We start from the raw sequence: 20,865 nt of genomic DNA on the forward strand, positions 1-20,865 counted from the left end.
CTAAGCCAATTTAAAAAACGCAACTATCTGAACTCCGACCCGAAAGATAAGTGTCCCAAAAATGAAATTCTGAAATACGGGCCCAAAAATGATATGAAATACTTTAAAGAATTGGATCCCAAGAATAGCGAAAGCTATGGTAGCGTAGGTGTGTGGAAAAGGGAAAAACGACTTTGAATTTTTATAAAACATAGCAATCAAAAACGCACTTATAAGAAGTAAAAGATAATCGTATCACATGAATAACATATTGTTTTTTTTTTTTTGTTATAGTGAACAGTGCCCAAATTGAGATCAAATTGCGTTACTGTTCCGATGAAAGCGCGCTTGAGATCGGCATCCTGAGGGCGCGGAACCTTCACGCCTTGTACATCGATATGGAGACAGAAGTGTAAGTTACAATTTGTACATGATTATCGTTCATTGCATTATGTTCAACCAAGTTCAAGTCTTGATGATCACGAGATCATTGTTTATATTTATACAAAGTATTAGGTATTTGTTTTTTCTTTTTTCAGATATATATTTGAGACATTTATATCTGATATCAAATTAATTAGTTAACTAATTAATCATAAAAATATTCTCACTAAATTAATTATTAAAATTCAATAACTTACAAAAATAAGTTCGGTGTGTTACAAGGTGGGACACTAGGTCTTGTATTTCTCTTCTTCTACATAACTATCAAATTCTATAATAATATGTTTAAACACGTGATTCTTGATAATATATCTTTGTAGACTTAACCTTTAATAAGTACGTTATGTTTATGAAATAGTAATGAAAATCTTCTTTCGCATATTACTGAAACAAATGATGTCTTGCCTTACAGGGCAGTTCGCGGGGCGCTAGTAGTGGGTGGTGGCGGTGGTATCGCCTTCAGCACCACTGCGATAGCGTGGCGCGGCGCCACTCTGTTGTGGAGGAAGAATCAAAGGGCTTCTTTAGGTCCAAGGGCTCTGAGAGCCGCTACACTACAGTTGAATCTAGCTGCCGGTGCGGAGTGTTTGGTAAGTAACCACGGAATAGATATTTTTTCAGGATGTAATAAAATACTTGTATTCTATATATTCTTTATAATTATATTCTGTTTACTCTTTATCCTTATTCATAATTATTAATAAATTCCTATTATAGTCGTAAAAATGTAATAGGCCCGTTTTGACACTTGTCATCGCGACGTAACTAGTTATGGAACCATAAGACTCTGTACTCGATACTCACGATAAATCAATTCAAGTTTGTATCAGTACTTGATTGATATTATTATGTATTGTAAAGTGTTCGTTCGTTCAAAGTATTCCTTTAACTTCACAACCAATACGCGTGACTGGCTGTTGATTATACGTCCACTTTTCAACATGTTGAAACAGAGTTAGTACTATATAACAACAAACACAAAAATCGAGTCAAATCACTATGTTTAAATTAATGTCCAAAATAGAAGAGCCATAGTTAACGTAATAGTAAACAATATATATCAAACTTAAATGAGCGCACAGTCAACTTTACAAGATGAGGAACGAAAAACTGCGCAGTGCGCGCGGGGACGCTTCAGTCATGTGCCGCTTGGTCAGATACATCATCTCAGACTCATTATTTAGAACCCATTTTGAGAACCAAGCTCATTCTTTGCAGTAAAGATAACTACACAATATTTAATTTCGATATTCAGTAAAAAAATGGTTAAAGCTCTATTATAAAAAAAAAAAGACTGAGAACGTAACTGTTTTTGGAACGTTTCGCAACAATTATAAATTGCATAATACTATGAAGTAAGCGCAAAAAGAATACTCGCGATATATTCTTTCATATTATTTAACGTCCCAAAAAAATTTACGTATTTTTTAAAACACTGTATGTAATTGATTTTTATTTTTTTGTTTCTTTCATTTTTGTTCCAAGTTACATTCTATGGTCTTGCACAAATGTCAAAACGGGCCTATTACATTTTTCCGACTATAGTTACAATATTTTGGCATAATGAATTTCTATAGAAATTGATCCAGTCTTATCACTTCCGCCAATAACTTCCATCCGATTAAAAACTTTTTTATGAATAAAAGGTTGTGCTATTTTTTACTTGAGGACAACTTAGAATAATCTGGGAGAGATCAAAATATATATTTTATGATGACAAAAAGCCAAATTCGAGTATTCGGCATACCGCCTAGAGTGCCATGTGAATAAAACACTAAGGCGAGAGCGATTATTATCTGAAAGCCACCATAATGGTACTTATCATAACCGAAGACGCCATTATTAAATTAATTAACGTGTTTCAAATTTTGTCGACAGGGTTGCACGCAAGTCAGTTTAGCGGATTTCGATCCAGAAAATGTGTCACAGAAATGGTACAACGTGTTGAGCTTCCGAAGTATGAGAAGGGATGAGAGTTCTGACGAGTCCACTGTTATATCTTCGCAGACGTCAACTCTTACTAGGAATAGAGGTTAGTTTGAAGGTTGAACACCTTACATATACTGACATTATACTTAATATTATGCTTTAAATTTCCTCAAAATTTGGGCGTCGCAAATGACAAAATATGCGTGAAACATAAATTGATAATATCTAGATATAAGTGTATAACCTACCATATTTTTTAATTTTTTTTTTATATTTATGGCCAAAGAAGAATCCATGCGTTCGCAGCTTATATTTTAATTTAGTAAAATAATAATGGTATAATTTACATCTTTCAAGCATAAGACATTTCGCTGATGATGATTCTATGGATGAAATTGACAATTTTAGTATGCATTCATTGCTCATATAAAACTTACGGGGGTTTGTCTAGGCGTTCTGGTAGCTCCTTTCTTATTAATATCCGTTAAAGTCGATGTTTTTGCGTTGGATCATTTAAATAAATGAAACAAACATCGTTATCAGGTCCTGAGAGTATGACGGGTGCGGAATGCAACGTTGATTGTGGAGAAAATTCGGCTTCGGAAGATGAAGAGTCAAGAGAACCGCTAAATCAGGTAACTATAACAAAGTGGAATCTATTTGACCTAAATTTTTTGTGATAAAGCTCGTCCGGGGAATTCTATCGCCATGCTTATTTCTGCCTCCAAGCAGCATTGTTGAAATGCTGTGTTCTGATCTGAAGGCGTGGTTGCCGGTGTAATTAAAGGCTTAACACCTACGCCTCCAATTGATGGTCATAGGGTGGCATTTTGCAAAAAAAAAAACATTAATTGATAAGTTTGATAATAAAAGTCAATGATGACTTTGTTAGAACAGAATTTCATGAATATGTCCTAGATAATATTTATTTAAGCCAAATTATTCTCTCTCCAAACTTTTGTTTTAGAGCTTGTGGTAAAGACTGTGGCCTTGAAATTTTGCATCTTCATCATCATATCAACCCATTACCGACCCATTACAGGGCACGGATAACCTCTCACATTGGAAGGGGTTAAGGCCGTAGTCCACCACGCTGGCCCAGTGCGGATTGGTGGACTCCACACCTCTTTGAGAACATTATAGAGAACTCTAAGGCATGCAGATTTCCTTACGATGTTTTCCTTCACCGTTGGCGCAAGTGATATTTTAATTGCTTTAAACGCACATTACTTACACAAGTTAAAGGTGCACGCTGGGATTTGAACTCTGCCTCGGGAAAGTGAATTCAAAGTCCTACCCACTGAGCTATCACCGCTACTAATATTTGTAAATATAAATATTGACTCTTTCCATCAGATAGTAGAGGAAGACTCTTTCGAAGATTACATTCCCGAGGAGGATATAACGCTGGAAGATGAGTTCTTACACCCACCCACTGCGGAAAAAGAAACCAATACCGAGTGCAACTTCTGTCCGGAAGGAAGACAGCTCCATAGAAGGTAAACATTCAGCTGTCACTATCATAAAAAATCGAAGCACCTAAATATTTTTTTTCCAAATATTCTTTTTACAAGATTATCTCCTAGAAGATTTCAAAGTAACGAGAAGAACAAACATTTAGTTCTGTATATTATGTCGTATCACTGGCCATAAGAAATGTATACTTTACTTTAGCTTTGCTTAAAAAAAATACCTGCTGTTATTAAAATATACAAAGTGTCTAACAGTGTATAAAGTATATACAAATTGAACCTCAAAGTTATATAGTATTCTTAACTATATTACATAAACTTTTTTACGAAACAATGATTTTGGAAGGATCAAAACTTTACTACCGTCAAATATTTACACCTGGAAAGTTTTGATGGAATTAATAAAAATACTTTTCTTAAACATCATAAGCTTAACATATTTTTAAATAAAGTAGGGTTGTGTGCTTTTTGGTGGTAAAGAAGCTACCACCAAGTTCAGCATTTTTGGGAAATCAACGTCTTCAGCAAACCAATTTTTCTCCAGATACTTAATGAGGCGAGAAGCCGACGGTCAGCCTTACGAGGACATGGCCATAGCGAAATAGATACATACCGTCCAATATACATATCTGTACATATTGTAATGTAGGTATGTGTACAACGCGTAAATATGTGCTATGAACATTCACCGGACTGTGTGTTGTCAGCTATTAATACGTGTGTTGCACATTTACTAACACATTCTAGGTCTTTTATGACCATTATTAGACTAAAATATTATCTCAGCATTATTTGTGTCATCAGTCAAAAGCAATTAAGCCAAAGTGATTTATTTCTTATACCCAGTTAAAAATATATAGTCTTTAACGTTACTCATTACTGGGTACAGTAGTATTATTTATTTATTTATTTTGTACCTTGTTTAAAATCTCTTTGTTTACACCAAGCGCTCTTGTCAAAAAAAAAAAAAGAATATCAGAATTCGCTACTTTAAAATGAGTGACATTACGTGCATTTTGCTTTGACTGTACGGTGTTTCGGTACTCGAAAACGATCCTACTATTGCGAGCATGAAAATCTTCTACTAAGCGCTGTACGATTACTCCTCTTTCACGTGAAAGAGAGACAATAGCGCTTCAATTTCAGTTTATTGGACCTCGATTGATAGCTAAGTTTTTTATGATAAAATAAAACCAAATTTATGTGTTATAAAATCATAAAGTTTATTTTTTTAAAACTTCATTCATTATTTAGATGGTAAATAATCAGCCAGCCTGATTATAAATTACTACCTATGTATATTAAAGTCAGGCGTTATAATAGATGTCATCTTGTTTTTGATCTTTGTGAGATGCATGATGCAAGCGTGCGTGGCATGGCATGACAATGTGTGGCACATTTCAAGTAAATAAACGATTGAAAAATCAAATTAACTACTAAACTACTGCATGATCTTTTTCGATGTTGTAATTTATTCATTTCAATTAATTTACCCAAACAAAACGTTTCGAAATATTGAAGATTTAATGTATCAAAATCGAGGAAATAGAAATTTAAACTCATGAAAATTAGAAAAAGAATCAATAAACATGAAAAATGTACACGAAAATTAAGTAAGTTAAAGTTTTGTTTGCGATCCCTATAAAAAGAAAGTTATCTGTTTATTATACCTAAGACACTTACCTAATTGATATGTATTTGTTCATAGGAAAAGTCAACAAGTTAGCTCAAACCCCGAAGAGTCGCTAGCGACTATAAAACGATCTCAGACGTTCTCACCGCAACCTCAGAGCATCGGCAAAGGGCAATACATTTGCAGGTAAAAATCCTTATTTATACTTTTAATGCATGGGTCTCTTCCGACAATGATAAGGGGTTAATAGTCCACCACGCTGGCCCAGTGCGTATTGGTGAACTCCACACACCTTTGAGAACATTATGGAGAACTCTCAGGCATGTAGGTTGCCTCACGATGTTTTCTTCCACCGTTGAAGCTTGTGATATTTTAATTGTTTTAAAAGCACTTAAATTAGAAAAGTTAGATGTGAATGAATGAATGAATGAATGAATGAATGAATGAATGAATGAATGAATGAATAAATGAATGAATGAATGAATGAATAAATGAATGAATGAATGAATACACTTTTATTGTTCACCAAAGAAAAAAAGTAGTTAAAGAGATATAAATACATATCAAGAGGTACACAATTTAGTGGCCTTATCGCTACATAGCGATTTCTTCCAGGCAACCAATGGCGTAAAAGGAAAAAACATAGAAAAGAGGTAGAGGTGCGTGCTGGGATTCGAACTAGGCCCCCCGAAAGTGAGTTCGCAGTTCTACCCAGTGGGTTACCACCGCTTCTGTTACTTATATTACTTTGAATTTCAGTAAACATTCTAACGCATTCGACCCTTCCAACTGGAAGCCTGATTTTATTAGCACCTCAAATTTTTTAGAGTATAAAGGTTTTAAGCAAATAGAAACCCCACTAGCTTTAACGATGGTGAGGAAACCTGCATGCCAGATAGTTCTCCACGATGTTTTCAAATACGAGTGGCTCATTCTGGGAGCAGACCCGTGCCCCGTACTGGGCCAGTTATGGGTGGATAATAATTTCCGTTCGAGGCCTATAGTCTTAAATGTGTTCGCTTAATCATTATAATTTTAGTTTTGTATCATGAGTTATGTTTTCTTTTTCTGTTTTCAACTTCATTATACAATGTTTCCTTCGATACATCAATAATATCATTGTAAACTTGCGAACCCTCACTATGTTTTTTCAGATACGCATGCCGGTTCGCCAGTAATTGGCTTTACACTACAACTTTATGTTTCTCAATTTTGTAGTTCCTAAGCTAGTTTCAGTGTATAATCTGTTGGTGAATAAATCATTTATGTAACAATATTGAAAAATTATATTTACTGTAAACATATTAGGACTTAATTTCCTGCAAAGATTGTTGTAGTCCGCATCAAACTTTACGGCTTCCCAAACTTCGTGCGTTTCGATACGCATAGTTCAGTATTCGGTATCACCCAATCAGACAGTTTACTGTGCGAAGCTACACTCGCAGCTAACTTCCACGATGACATCAAGTTTTAATTGAACTATAAATGTATTAGCTAGCACTAGTAGCCTAAATAAATGCTTAATGTTCTTTCGTTTGTTCTAGACTAAATCGTTCGGAGTCTGATTCCTCGATGGCGCAGTACGCAAGAAGGGTTACGTTACAACCTCCACCTGTGGGCATTCCGTTCGATAGGAGTGTTCGAGAGAGGAGATCCTTGAGGTGAGTCTCAGAAAAAGTATCTACCTATAAATTCTTTTGCAGTACGATACAGTATTCTGTCGGAATTTCTATGGGGTTAAGTCTTTAAATGCTACAGCCGAGCTAAAGTACCTAAAGAATAAAATATCTCATAATTGCATGAGCATTTTGGGAATTTATAATTTCTGAATTTTCTGTGGTTTGGTCTGAGGCTTTGGCCGTGGCTAGTTACCACCCTACTGACAATGACATGCCGCTAAGCGATTTAGTGTTCCGGCGTTATATCGCGTAGAAACCGATTAGGGGTATGACTACCGTACTCCCGAACAGGAATTGCGATTGCAGTTAAGGGCTAATCACATTATTTTCTCATTACGTATCGTATTTTCGGTGATGTCAAGGAAGCTGCGATAGACTAGTGGTTAGGACCTTAGCCTTCCTATTGAACTAGACCACCTCGAAGATGGTCTAGTTCGATGCCCAGCATGCACCTCGAACTAAGGCAACCTGCATGCCTGAGAGGTCTCCAGAATGCTCTCAAAGGCAATTGAAGTCCACCAATCCTCACTTGGCCAGCGTGTTGGACCACGGCCTAATCCAGTCTCCTTCTGAGAGAAAACCTGCGCCCTGTTGTGGGATGATAATGGAACTAAATTGATATGTCTGAAAACAGTGCTACCCTTTTCCGAGAAGCACTTAGTTTAGTTCAGAGATTTTTAAACAAAAGAATGAGCACCACTGGTCCTGGGTTTCAGCTAGTTATTTGGTGTGTTAATAGAAATATCTGTTATATTTGCAGATGGGGCCGTGGTAGAGGCGGCGCGGCACGTAGAGCCACCACCCCTCGTTCTAAATCAGCAAGGACATCTCTAGACTTGTCTCTGGACTTGCGAGCGCAACACACCCGTTTGGCTGATCTGAGGCAGGAGATCACTCACCTTACGCAGCTGAAAAAGAGGTACAATTTGTTATTTATAATATATATTTTAACTTATGTTATTTTTATCTACATTACCTTCACAGATATATATAAGAGCAACTGCTGAGTTTCTTGCCGGCTTCTTCTCGGTAGAATCTGCCTTCCGAACCGGTGGTAGAGTCAATACAAACAGACAGACTTGACGTTTCAAAAGTGCTTATATTAGGCCTACTTGAAATAAATGAATTTTGAATTTTGAATCTTTTTGAATTTATAAATTTAAATAAATTAGCTCTCGTAAAACCTCTAAAATGGACGGACTGCAAGTTTAAATACAGAATTGGTTTAATCGAAAAAAAAAACAGCTGAAAATATTTAATATAAGAATCGCTTGACGTTCTTTTGGTGGTGTTTTAGTATTCACCTATTTCAATATAGTAAGATGAGATAAATTTGAACTAAAAATGTAGAACGATTTGTGGTTGAAGGAATTGCAAATAGTGCATTTAAAAGCGTCCCAAAATGTTTTATTGAAGATGTCGAGTCCTCCTAATTTATTGGATACAGAAACTAGGAGATCATATTTAACCAGATGAAAGGAATTGTAAAAATTCAATTTTCGAAAGGAATCTTTGGCAACTTGTCTTTAATTTTCAATTCCAAGAACAGATCATGCGAAATTACAGTTGCTAAATAAGGGTTCTTCGCAAAAGATTAAATTATACCCTTATTTCATCCTACTGCCTACTGATTATTGTAATTAATCAACATTTACCTTTGTGCTTTTAGATTAGAAGAGGCCTGCGCTCGAGGCGATCCCGCCGTAGCTGCGTGGGTGGCAGAAGACGAAACTCTCAGGAGACTCATCTCAGCCCCAGCTGAGTCTGGAGACAGAGTATCTAGATTGTTCCACCGCACGTGCCGTGAGATCTTCCGCCTCAGGAAGTCCAGACAGGGAGGAAGGAAACCGGACTTGGTCACCTTCAAGTAAGTATTATTTTTGTCAGACAATAACTGAAAAGTTTTGAGGACCTAAATCTGTTGAAATTGTGATTGTTTTATGCTTGAAGAGTTCCTGAGAATATTTTGGAACATATTATTTGAACTTCTGGGTCTAGAAGCCCCTTAAATTATAGAAAAAAAACAGAAAAAGTTTGCTGTTGTTGATTTTACGATTTTTGGAGTGATAATTTTCCTTTTATTTATCTACTAAGGTCTCCGTTTATCGTAACTTAAACTATGTATTTTATAAAAACATAATTTGATTCTGAATATTATTTATCAGGCCTTACATAACTAATTATTGTCTTCTTTCAACAGAGAAAAGATGGCATTCTTCACCCGACAGAAACTCACGGTACCACTACCAGACGAAGAAGGGGACCTTTCCGAAGACGATTGGGAAGAGCTGGAGGAAAGACGTACTCCAGACGGTCGCTCCTCCAAAACTTCCTACGAACTCCGCAATCCAGGAACCAGTAATCAGGAACCGACGCTGATAGAATGTAAGAACCCCTGCATCCCTGAACCGTGCTATGAGAACTTGCCCGTGAAGAAGGATGAAGAAGATGAAGAGAAGACTGAGGATGTTAGGTATGATTTTGTTGTGGACCGAGTTTTGGGTGTTCAGGTTTGAATTAGGATTGGGTGGTTTTGACTGGGCTGTACCATTACATTTTAATAATGGAAAAAGTATTATTCATTAAGGTTTATTTTTCTTCGTTCCTTTGTTCTTGGTATTTTATCACGCCCTACTTTTGTTTTTGAATAAATATGCCAATTACATTTAGAGAAAAAAAAATGGACTGCAATCATTTTCTTAAATAAAACCGTTTTTATCATCATTCCATATTTGAAATAAATATTTGTGTTATTATTCTTATTCTATAGTAAATTAAAAATTTGGTCAAGTCTTCTATAATGAAAAAAGGGAAAGTCGAGTCAAAAATATTCAATCCTTTTAAACCAATGATTGGTTTTTGCTTAGCTATAAGATAAATGTAGTGTCAGCAATATCATAGGAACATATCTATGGCTACACATGTGTGAGGTTATGTGTTTAACATACTATCGTGTCTAGAATGAATCATGAAATCTTTACTTGATATTTGTAAACTATGTCGTGATATTTTTAATAACGGAATATTTAGTCATTCAGAAACATTGATCAATTTGGGTTTTGTTTAAATCAAAGAAAACGAGTATTATCATATTTGTTTTTTTTATTTAATTTTATACATTTATCATGAATGCTTTTATTGAGAATAAAATTTTCATTTTTGAAAAAAATTTAAATATCATGACTTAGTTTCGTTTGAAAAAAAAAATGGATTCTAAAATAATACGGCACCTTAATAATATAATTAAAAAATAAATTGCACTTATTTACTGTGATCACCATTGCCTTTGAGATTTCTGGAGGAAGACTGAAATTATATACATAATTATATATCTATATATTGGAATATATATAAAATATAATATTCAAACATGTACGTACGTGCAAACGGGGTGCCATATGAAAATTAGTAGCTGAAATTTGACAATATCGACGTATATTATATACATTTTTTTATATATTATTATTGTACAAAATATCGTGCCTTAAACGGTGCCTAAAGTCGGCCTACCATGTGCCATAGAGGGCAAGGAAACATCGCTGTACAAAATAGTGTATGGAGAGTCACAAAAAAATGCCAAACTTTTTTTTTTATATAATAGTGGAGTGTAAATAGATACGTAAGACCCACCGGGATAGTTCGGTTTGTATTAAATGTTGGTATCCACCGAATAAGTTCACTTGATAGGCCAAAAATAAGCTTTGTAAATATGGCACGGAGTGGAGTGGTTACGTTTAGTATTGTGGGTCACATTCTGAGGGATATTATTATTTCCTTTTATCTTTCCTAGGTTTAATATTGTAGAATCATTGATAATTTGCGACCACTACTTATTTATTTGTCGCATTTTTTTTTTTTTGCTACCGCTAACTGAGCAGTTGGTTAATTTAAACGAGAGCCGATTTCCAGGCGATATTAAATGATTGAAATTTTCTATCGTCGGTCATAACAATTATGTCAAAATGACAATTACAATGACTTTAATAGTCTACGTTAGAGTCAATCTTTTTGGCACTACGAAAAGCCATAAATCAAAAGAAGAAGAAGAGTCAATCTGTCAATCTGTCAGTTCTTAAATTTGACAGATTTAAGCTACTACAAATTTGAGTTTGCTCTTCAAGTACCAATATCAATGTTAATAATGTGACGCTTTCAATCTTCAGTAGTTTTGTTTAGTCGAAGCTTAACTTTCTGTTCGGTACAAATAGGCCTATCCATAAAGAGAAACCGAGGCAGAGAAATATATACCTAATCTCAGATTGATTATACAAAGTAAGAGTAAATTACTAGCTAAATAACCTTCACAATGGCTTTAGCAATGTCGTTGTTTATGGATGATCAAACGTCATGGGAAACTACATACAAGTTTGACAGAAAAATTTAACTCTGGCGTTACGTTTAGTGAACTTAAAACTATGCGCACAGAAGATAAAAATTCACATGTGACACCAATACTTGTATTGAATTTGTTTGCTTTAGTGTAGAAAAGTGTGGCTCATTATACCTGCCAAATATATTCATTCCTAGTGAATTATCCTAGATCAAAACTTATCCAAGTTGGGTAATTTGGTTTCTCTATCACAGTGGTATGATACATTGTGATATAGATTGGTTATTGGTTATGCTTGGCCAACTATCTTATGTTGGATCTATTTGGACATTGCGAATGCATTGCACAGACTAAAGGAATAAGTTAGTTAAACAGAATATGACGTTCGCTTGGAATTGGTCATAATGTCCGCTTTTTGGGACCAAGCTTCTTCTAAAAGCCCTGACGTAAACGTAGACACTTCTTGTTACTAACACGAAAAACCAAACCGGGAAATCGCAGCTAGTATAGTCACGATTTCCGGTTTTTAGTCAGGTTACGGTAACTGGACGCTGTAGTCGTTGCTACTATTGTAAATATCACACAAGCAACCAAGTAAACGCTTATATGAATTCATTTTAGTTATTCTAGTTGCTTTTCTATACGCTTTTTTAGTCGTTTGCAGTAAGTAGCCTCAACTCCTCACATAACGTTGGTTGAATGGAGCTAAAAGGAAAAACTGCGGTTACATAAAGAACGATACCTTTTTTTTTTAAATTTAATTAATTAAAATGAATCACTATTTGTTGCTGTTTATCATAATTTCCCGTGACGGTAACAAAAAGAGGATACGTAAATCATATAAGTGATTGCGAATACTTCGTCTATCTATTTCCTTTAATCTGTGATGCAATATTTATTATTTACTGTAATTCCATAATATTGTAAAATTGTGTAACTATTTGATCTGAATTGTACCGAATGGGCGTAGGTACATCTCAATATTCGACCTCGTACGTAAGGGTAATATGTGAATTGTAAGAATATTATATAGTTTTAATTGTAAAATATTTGTAAATTATTCTCCTGTACATAATACGAGATTAAATCTGCATTCTGATTACTTTACAATTTAATTACTTTAGCTTTAAGTATTTTTTTTATATTGTAACAAAGCAATAGATATCCCTGTAGTTTGTAGTTATATTGTTGCATTACTGTAAAAAAGTGTATATTTTATATAAACATTTATGTGAAGTTTATACATAGTTTTTTTTTAGTAATTGTTAAACAGGTGAACTTGGATTTGCCAAATTAATTTAATGTTTTAATTCTTCCATTAAAGAAAGGGATTATTATATTTTGTAAAGATGCCAACGCGACGACATGAGGTTGATATTAAATAAAAAGTGAAAATAAAAATAATAAATCAATTAATGCTTTGTTTGATTCTGTAAACCCAAACGTTACCAAAATAACTTTTAAGCTTCATTTACTAGCGGACTCTCGCGACTTCGGCCGCGTCAAAGCTAGAATAGATCTGATGCTAACATCATAATCATCAGCTATGTACATACTATTATTTAACGTGCTATACTGAGTTAGTATGTTTTCATTATTTTAGTTATCCATCCTCACAAACTATCGCATTTATAATTTATATTAGTAGGATGGTACGCATGCATTCGATCTTTGTCCCATATGTCTCGACTTTCTGTTATTTGTGATCTTTATTAAGTTAAGACAATACATGCTTGATAGTATACACTTTTAAATAAATAAAGAATTATTAAAATCGGTCCAAATATAACGGAGTGATGAAGTAAAATTGATAAAAATTTGCATCCCATTTCCCGGAGGAAATTTATTGTTTATCGGGATGAAAAGTATCTTATATATATTGACCCGGAATATCAGCTATCACTATACAAAATTTCATTTAAATCCGTTCAGTAGTTTTCACGTGATGCCCGGATAGCAGCAGACACAAAAATTCAATAAAAATCTGTTTTGGATTATAATGCGTCCCCCAGTAAAAATTTTCAAAATATATTAAATGTACAGAAATCTTCCAGTTACAGTTTTATTATAAGTATAGATTAAAGCTGTATCGCTTGGTGGCGGCAGATCACCGAATGTTATACGAATCGACTCGGAGAATACAACGGAGAATCGGCAGCAGTGTCCTGTGTGGTACTACTACCATCCTTCCTTCCTTCAATAATACGTTTGTTATCATGACAAATAACGGAGTATTTACGGCGCTTAAGCATTTGAGCAAATTCGGTAGCTGCATCAACTTTTTGAGACGTACTCTGTAAGTGAGATCTTTTAATTATTGCTTGTCTCTCTACTTTAGCTAAATATAGCTCAGCGTTAGAGGTGTGACAGGTGCCTAAAAACCTTTTTTATGTGACCTTAAGTAGGTCACAACACCTCCCTACATTAATGTATACGGAGTCGAAAATCCAAGTCATTTCGTTTTAATGGAGCGGTAAAAACTAATGAACATAGTTACCATAGAGCGGGCGGTTTAGGTAGATTTGTAGATTTTCCTAAGCCACGAAATGGTAAAGCTTTGTTCACACAATTAAGGAACGATTTAAGATGTTACCAAAACCTACGAGTGGAATTCAGTTCGTAAAATAGCTTAAAAATTTAATAGCAAAATAATCTGCCCACCAATAACTTTTGTATAGAAACAAAGGATTTATTAAGACCTTTCTTTTACTGTTCTACTGTTAAGCTGCCGTAAAGTCGCGACGCGACCGGTCAAGTGACCGAAACAAATGTATGGAAGAATACGGAATACTCGATTTCAAGAACAGATTTCTGCTGTAGTACGGAATTTACTTAAAAAGTAGTTTAGGTCTGCATATGCGGTCTTACCGCTAAAGCGATCTCTCCCAGCCAACCTTTGTGAAGTAATTTTCCTTATTAAAAATATTACACTATGCATAGTATGACACGGTACAGCAGCGACCGGTGTGCAAAACATCGTGATAAAATACCCATGGCCAACTCGTTCATCTAAGATTTCACAAGAAAATTCCGCCCTACAACGGAAATCAGTTCGCGTATGCGGATATTCCGCTATATTTGACCCCTACTATAAAAGTCCATTATATCAAACCCTTACTCGATTTCTAATGCAGTAGCGACTCACGCGAAGGGTCAATCTTACAATCGCTGATTACACCCCGCGCGGCCTAAAACCTTTACAACTCGCCCGTAAAAAAAGTGTGCATTAATATTAATCATCACTAATAATATTAACCGTGTTGGAACGGCAGAATAAATAAATAAATAAATATACTACGACAATACAAACATCGCCATCTAGCCCCAAAGTAAGCGTAGCGTGTTATGGGTACTAAGAAGACTGATGAATATTTTTATGAATAATATACATAAATACTTATAATTTACAGATAAACGCCCAGACACTGGAAAACACTTATGTTCATCACACAAACATTTGCCAGTTGTGGGAATCGAACCCACGGCCTTGGACTCGGAAAGCAGGGTCACTGCCTACTGCGCCAGTCGGCCGTCAAAACCCTTCACAATCCCTCATCTACCCGCAGGCGTCGTACGAGGTGACTAAGGGATTATAACGGAGTGCGGGCAGCAGAATTCTCAGTGCACTGCGATCACCAACCCGTCTGCCCAGTGCCTGATTAAGCAAGCGCGGGGCCCGTAGCAAAATCTTTAAAAGAGCCCTTGGATCTGCTATGGGTTCTTTATAGTGGTACATACAATTCAATACTCAATACGTGTCTTAAATACGTATCATCATCATCATCATCACTTCAACCGATTGAAGTCCACTGCTGGACATAGGTCTGTTCTAGAGACTTCCAAAATCCACGGTCCTGGGCCGCTCGTTTCCAGCGGCACCCAGCGTCTCGTTTGATGTCGTCTGTCCACCTCGTTGGGAGCCAAAAAGTATAAACGTATCTTAAATACGTATAAATTTATCTTAAATACAATACGTATTTGCTGTCTATAGGTATATTTTGGGGGTAGTATGAAGTAATAGTAATATAATAGTAAATTACTATGAAGATGTCCGTGTGCGTGTCAGTCAGTCAGACAGGCAGAGATGAACGGTATTAAATATATAACTAAATATGCGGGGCCCTGCGCGAAACGGGGTCCCGCATATTTAGTTATATAGTTTAGTACTAAGTGCAGCGAAAGGTGCAGAAGTCATTTGTGGGATTGAGTATACGCTATTATAATATGATTCCTAAGGTAATTTTGGACCTATCAATGCATAAGTTTAAAGAATGTGTTAAAACACATTTATTACAGCGAGGTTATTATACACTTGATGACTTTCTTAATGACAAGGTTGCTTGGAAGCATCCGGCTCCGCTTTCATCTCTCACAAGATAGAAAAATGAATGTTAAAATTTAAAATGTAAATTTTTGATGTTGGACAAGAGCAACTGCTGAGTTTCTTGCCGGCTTCTTCTCGGTAGAATCTGCCTTCCGAACCGGTGGTAGAGTCACTATAGTGCCTAGTGCATTGGACTCGACTTCACTTTCGAGTGGCACGCACCTCTAACTTTTCGAAGTTATGTGCGATTTAAGTAATTGAAATATCACTTGCTTTAACGGTGAAGGAAAATATGCATGTCTGAGAGGTTCTCAAAGGTGTGTGGAGTCCACCAATCCGCTGGGCCAGCGTGGTGGAATACGGCCTTAACCACTTCTAGTTGTAGGAGGAGACCCGTGCCTTGTAGTGGGCTGGTAATGGGTTGTTGTGATGAATAAGAAACAATACAAGAAAATTACAAGTTTGAACGGTGCACCGTTATGTAGTGTACGAACTAAAACAATAAACTGGTGGTAGTTTAGAACCCACACGCACAGGATACGCTTAAATATAACCTTAATATAACCCAGATTATACCGAATAGTGGCCAGTTTTTAATTTTCATTTTCTACCATAGAGATTTACTTTGCTAAGTTTGAGGCAGAGCTGAAATTATGACAACAAAATAAAGTTTGTTACGCGTTGTTAAGAATTCGACTATTCGCATAACTCTTTATTATAATTGCGTTTGTCTCCAGCCATGGATGGTCATGGATATAAAATAAACTAAAAATAAATCCTCGTTACAAACGTTTATTTTAACGTGATAATGTAAGTCGTTTTAGATCTATCAATAAAGTTTAAAATACTGAATTATTATTCAGTACTGAATTATTTGATTTCGAATAAGAATTGTTTACTTGAGTAGGTATATTAAGAGTTTTCTCATTAAATATTTTCCCTTCCAAAGACTGGATGCGAAAGACCGACAAAAAGAAGAGTTGGCACTTTTTGAAAGAGGCCTATGTCAAGCAGATGGCTGGCATCGGCTGATGATGATGTTCATGAGTATAATAATATTTAAAACATATTACAAGAATTTCTATTGTAGAAGGTCTCATAGTTCATACTAACGCACAGTCTAGTTAGTGAACACATCTCTGCTCACGTGAGCACAATCTTTTAGACTATTGCGTTTGTTCGATATCCATTTAATATTAATTTTTTTAAAGGCTCGAGGTTGCTGTTAATTGGGGATTGACTTTAAATCCAGAAGAAGCCAATAGAGTCTCTTCCCTTTAAGTCGTGATTTTTGTGGATTTATCCCACCTATTTTAATTAAATATCTTTGTTTACGTCTTCCGGAAGACGGGGTGAAAGTAATTGGAGTTATCTCCACAAGAATCTACGTAAAAGGGGGTAAGTATATCTAGGGTGAATTAATTTAATTTTACTGACAAATTGTTTTATTTATAAGGAGAGAATGAGCATGTTCAACTACGTATCACTAGGTCCGATTCGAAGCCTGAATGGGGTCGGGATAAATTTAAAATTCCAATATTTTTCTTGTCTAACAATTTAATTAGATATTAGATAGCTCTTCCGTCCAGCCACAATATTGATTGAAAGAAAAAAACTTTGTTGAATGTATGTGGCCAATTTTTTCTATTGTGAAATATTCAAGTTTAACTAGGAATTTTTGCTCAGAGTTATTTCTTACTAGGAACTGTTAAAAGTACGGCTTTCACGATAAAATTCTTTTCAAAACGTTTCGCGTTAAAAATTTCACACTCGTGCTTATATTACGTAGCTTTCGATTGGTGCATTGTAATGCTAGCAATTATTGCTATGGGCTAAATATAATGGTATAAGGTAAGAGCCACGTGGTTTGGGCTACAGTCCCACTTTCGGGGGAACCGTGTGAGTTCCCGACACGCGCCTTCAACATTTCAGAGTCATCACTTGCTTTAGCGGTGAAGGAAAACGTCGTAAGAAAACCTGCATGCCTGAGCTTGTTAATTATAATATGAAACGCTTAAAAAATGTTCTTTAAAATAAAGATAAAAATAATTAGTTTTCAATTTTGTTTGTTATTTGGAGTAAATTATGCAAAATTACTTAATTACTGTTATAACGCAGCTGCTATTATTATTCCGATAAAGCAAAACAACTGATAAATTAAATGAAGTGATATATTATTTATTAATTAAAATATTACTTGCTTTGACAGTGAAGGAAAACATCGTGAGGAAGTCTGCATGCCTGAGGGTTCTCCATTATGTTCTTAAAGGCTTGTGAGCTCTACCAATTCGCATTTGGCCAGTTTGGTGGACTACAATCTGAATCCTTCGCATTTTGAGGGAGAAACATTGCCCTGTAGCGGCGTGCACTTCATATAGACAGTGGCGTGCACTTCATACATGCACAAAAGCACTGCATACCCTAAAATTGGTTTACAGCTCTTGTAGGAGGAGGATTTTTGCCATTTATACAATTTTCCTGCTGTATGACGGTATTTCCAGGTAAGAAACCCAGTGCACGCCACTGGGTTTAGATATCAGCCGTCAGGTGAGAAGGAACTTTAAATCTCCAAAGTTTGGAGAATCTCCTGAAAATTGTTTGCTAATCAGTATTTATCAGTAGTAGATCTATCTATATTTGTATGCCATCGACCTATGTGGCGTTGTAAGAATCTGCATCGATAATTAGTTGATGTCCTATTGGCGCGTAAGAAGAGTTTTGATTCGCCATTTTCTATTCATTTATTTATTTGTGTTCACAAAAAACAACACAGTATCACATTACACAAAGCTATAAATAGTACAAATACCCACTGCAGCGTAAACTGCGTAAACCACATATAACAAGAAAAATGTGTTAAGTGGGCATTATTCTTGCAGCAATTTCTACAAAAATACGAACCAAAAAAAATGTTGGAAGGAAATCTTACAATTATTTACTGATATATTGTGATCGCAATTTTTTTTGGATATGGATGGATAGATGGATGGATGTTTTTTACGCTTTACGCCACAACGAATTGTAAGAGTTGATGTTTCTTTAAAGTTCTAATAGAACATACGAATATTTTTTGAACTCGACTCATTCGCGGACAAATTTGTGTGGGTCCGCTAGTGTGTCAGTGTATATAATATGATATGTGGCTATAGTCAAATCAACGTTGAATCATATAATGCATGTTCTAGGCAAGCATTCACCACTGCTGCAACATAAATTACCATCGTGTGATAGCAGAAAATGGTGTGTAATTCGGTGTTCTTGATGATTAAAATCTTTTGTTTTACAGCTTCGATACTTTAAGAGAAATAACTATAAACTGTGTTTACATTTGAGGTCAAATGGGATCAAGGATTACTATGTCAACAGTAAAAAGCTAAAGTTAATATAAAAACAATAATTCACAGACATTTATACGCACACATAGGTACGTGCAAATGCGACCTCAAGTGATAACAATTAGTAATACTTGTAATTTTTTGCACACACACACACACAATGCAATTAGTCATTATAACTAGTAAATATATTTTGAAGCGTTGATAGAACTGTGGACAGGACTTTGACTTCACTTTCAGGGAGCCGAGTTCGAATCCCAGCACAGCACTTGCGTACTGTGCTGTGCTCTAACTTTTTCAAATTATGTGCGTTTTAAAGATTAAAACATCACTTGCTTTGTAAGAAAACCTGCATGCCTGAGAGTCGCGGAGGTCAGCTTTTTAAATATAATATGAAACGCTTAAAAATGATCTTCAAAATAAAGATAAAAATAATTTGTTTTCAATTTTGTTTGTTATTCGGACTTAATTATGCAAAATTAGGTAATCATTATTATAACTCAGCCGCTTTCCGATAAAGCAAAACATTTCCAATATCAATACCATATAAAGTAAAACAAGTGAAGTAAAATTAAATGAAGTGACGTCTAATTATGTAATTAATATAGCACTTGCTTCGGTGGTGAAGGAAAACTTAATGCATGCCTTAGAGTTTTACACAATGTTCTCAAAGGTGTGTGGAATCCACCGATCCGCACGGGGCCAGCGTGGTGGACTACGGCCTAATACTGTCACTCATACGGCCTGCTCATTGTGCGTGGAGACCCGTACCCTGCAGTGGGAAGGTAATAGGTTAAGATATGATGATGGTCGTGAAAACTGAAATACCCGTTATTTGTAATACTTTCTCTAAATCTATATCTATATAATTTACAGCCGATTGGCGCAGTTGGCAGCGACCCTGCTTTCTGAGTCCAAGGCCGTGGGTTCGATTCCCACAACTGGAAAATGTTCGTGTGATGAACATGAATGTTTATCAGTATACCTATTATAAGTATTTATGTATATCATTCATAAAAAAATTCATCAGTTATCTTAGTACCCAACGCTTAATTTGGGACTAGATGGCGGTGTGTGTATTGTCGTAGTATATTTATTTATTTATTATTTATTATTTATTAATTGTTGGGATGACCCTACGCGCATGGTAGTGCGCTACTGTACCCCTTTATCATTTATGTAAGAGCTATATCGCTACGTCTTATGTCTTGCGGCACCAGTCTGCGTGACGGCCTACCGTCACGCGCGGCTTGGGCCGGAAATGTCCGGGCAGGGGGTGCGAGGGGGGAAGTGGGAGGAGGGGGGCGCAGTACCCACTATTGGTATTATGGAAATGCTGCATTACTGACCGACAGCACGGCGACTGGGGTTCGTATGCTATAGACTTAAAGGCTTTGTTTATTAAATCAACTGCCGCGTATGTCCAGTGGTTAGCATGGTAATTTACGGATCATTTGGGCCAGAGTACGATTCTTCGGTAAGGCCAGAAATTGTTATGTAAAAGGTTTTCGTGGTAAAAATTCTCAGTACCATTCCATAGTTAGACAATTCGCGGTGTCGGTGCCTTGAAGCGCACGGTTAGCTCTGGTTATGCTTAATCACTAAGACGTGATAACAGCGTTAAAGCCCACCAACTTGTATTAAAGAATAGTGGTGGGTCAATTTTTCTTTATTCCGCTACCGTTAACCCTCGACGGCAATATCACCTGGTGGTAATTGATGACGCAGTCTAAGATTGAA

At 35.8% G+C, this 20,865-nt stretch overlaps 1 protein-coding gene across 1 annotated transcript in view; it reads left to right on the forward strand.

Annotated features, from left to right (window-relative positions):
• The window catches only part of LOC120624896 (protein kibra), a 103,998-nt gene extending 94,172 nt beyond the window's left edge, over positions 1-9,826 (forward strand). Inside the window, exons 11-20 of the mRNA XM_039891665.1 lie at positions 274-391; positions 836-1,013; positions 2,302-2,455; positions 2,896-2,987; positions 3,709-3,851; positions 5,533-5,643; positions 7,002-7,118; positions 7,897-8,055; positions 8,806-9,003; positions 9,337-9,826. Coding sequence (XP_039747599.1) covers positions 274-391; positions 836-1,013; positions 2,302-2,455; positions 2,896-2,987; positions 3,709-3,851; positions 5,533-5,643; positions 7,002-7,118; positions 7,897-8,055; positions 8,806-9,003; positions 9,337-9,652 — 1,586 coding nt within the window. The 3' untranslated portion in view covers positions 9,653-9,826. The remainder of the gene's footprint in view (positions 1-273; positions 392-835; positions 1,014-2,301; positions 2,456-2,895; positions 2,988-3,708; positions 3,852-5,532; positions 5,644-7,001; positions 7,119-7,896; positions 8,056-8,805; positions 9,004-9,336) is intronic.
• Positions 9,827-20,865: the final 11,039 nt, after the last annotated feature.

The sequence above is a fragment of the Pararge aegeria genome, chromosome 7 (assembly GCF_905163445.1).
Source record: "Pararge aegeria chromosome 7, ilParAegt1.1, whole genome shotgun sequence".
Taxonomy (NCBI): Eukaryota; Metazoa; Arthropoda; class Insecta; order Lepidoptera; family Nymphalidae; genus Pararge; species Pararge aegeria.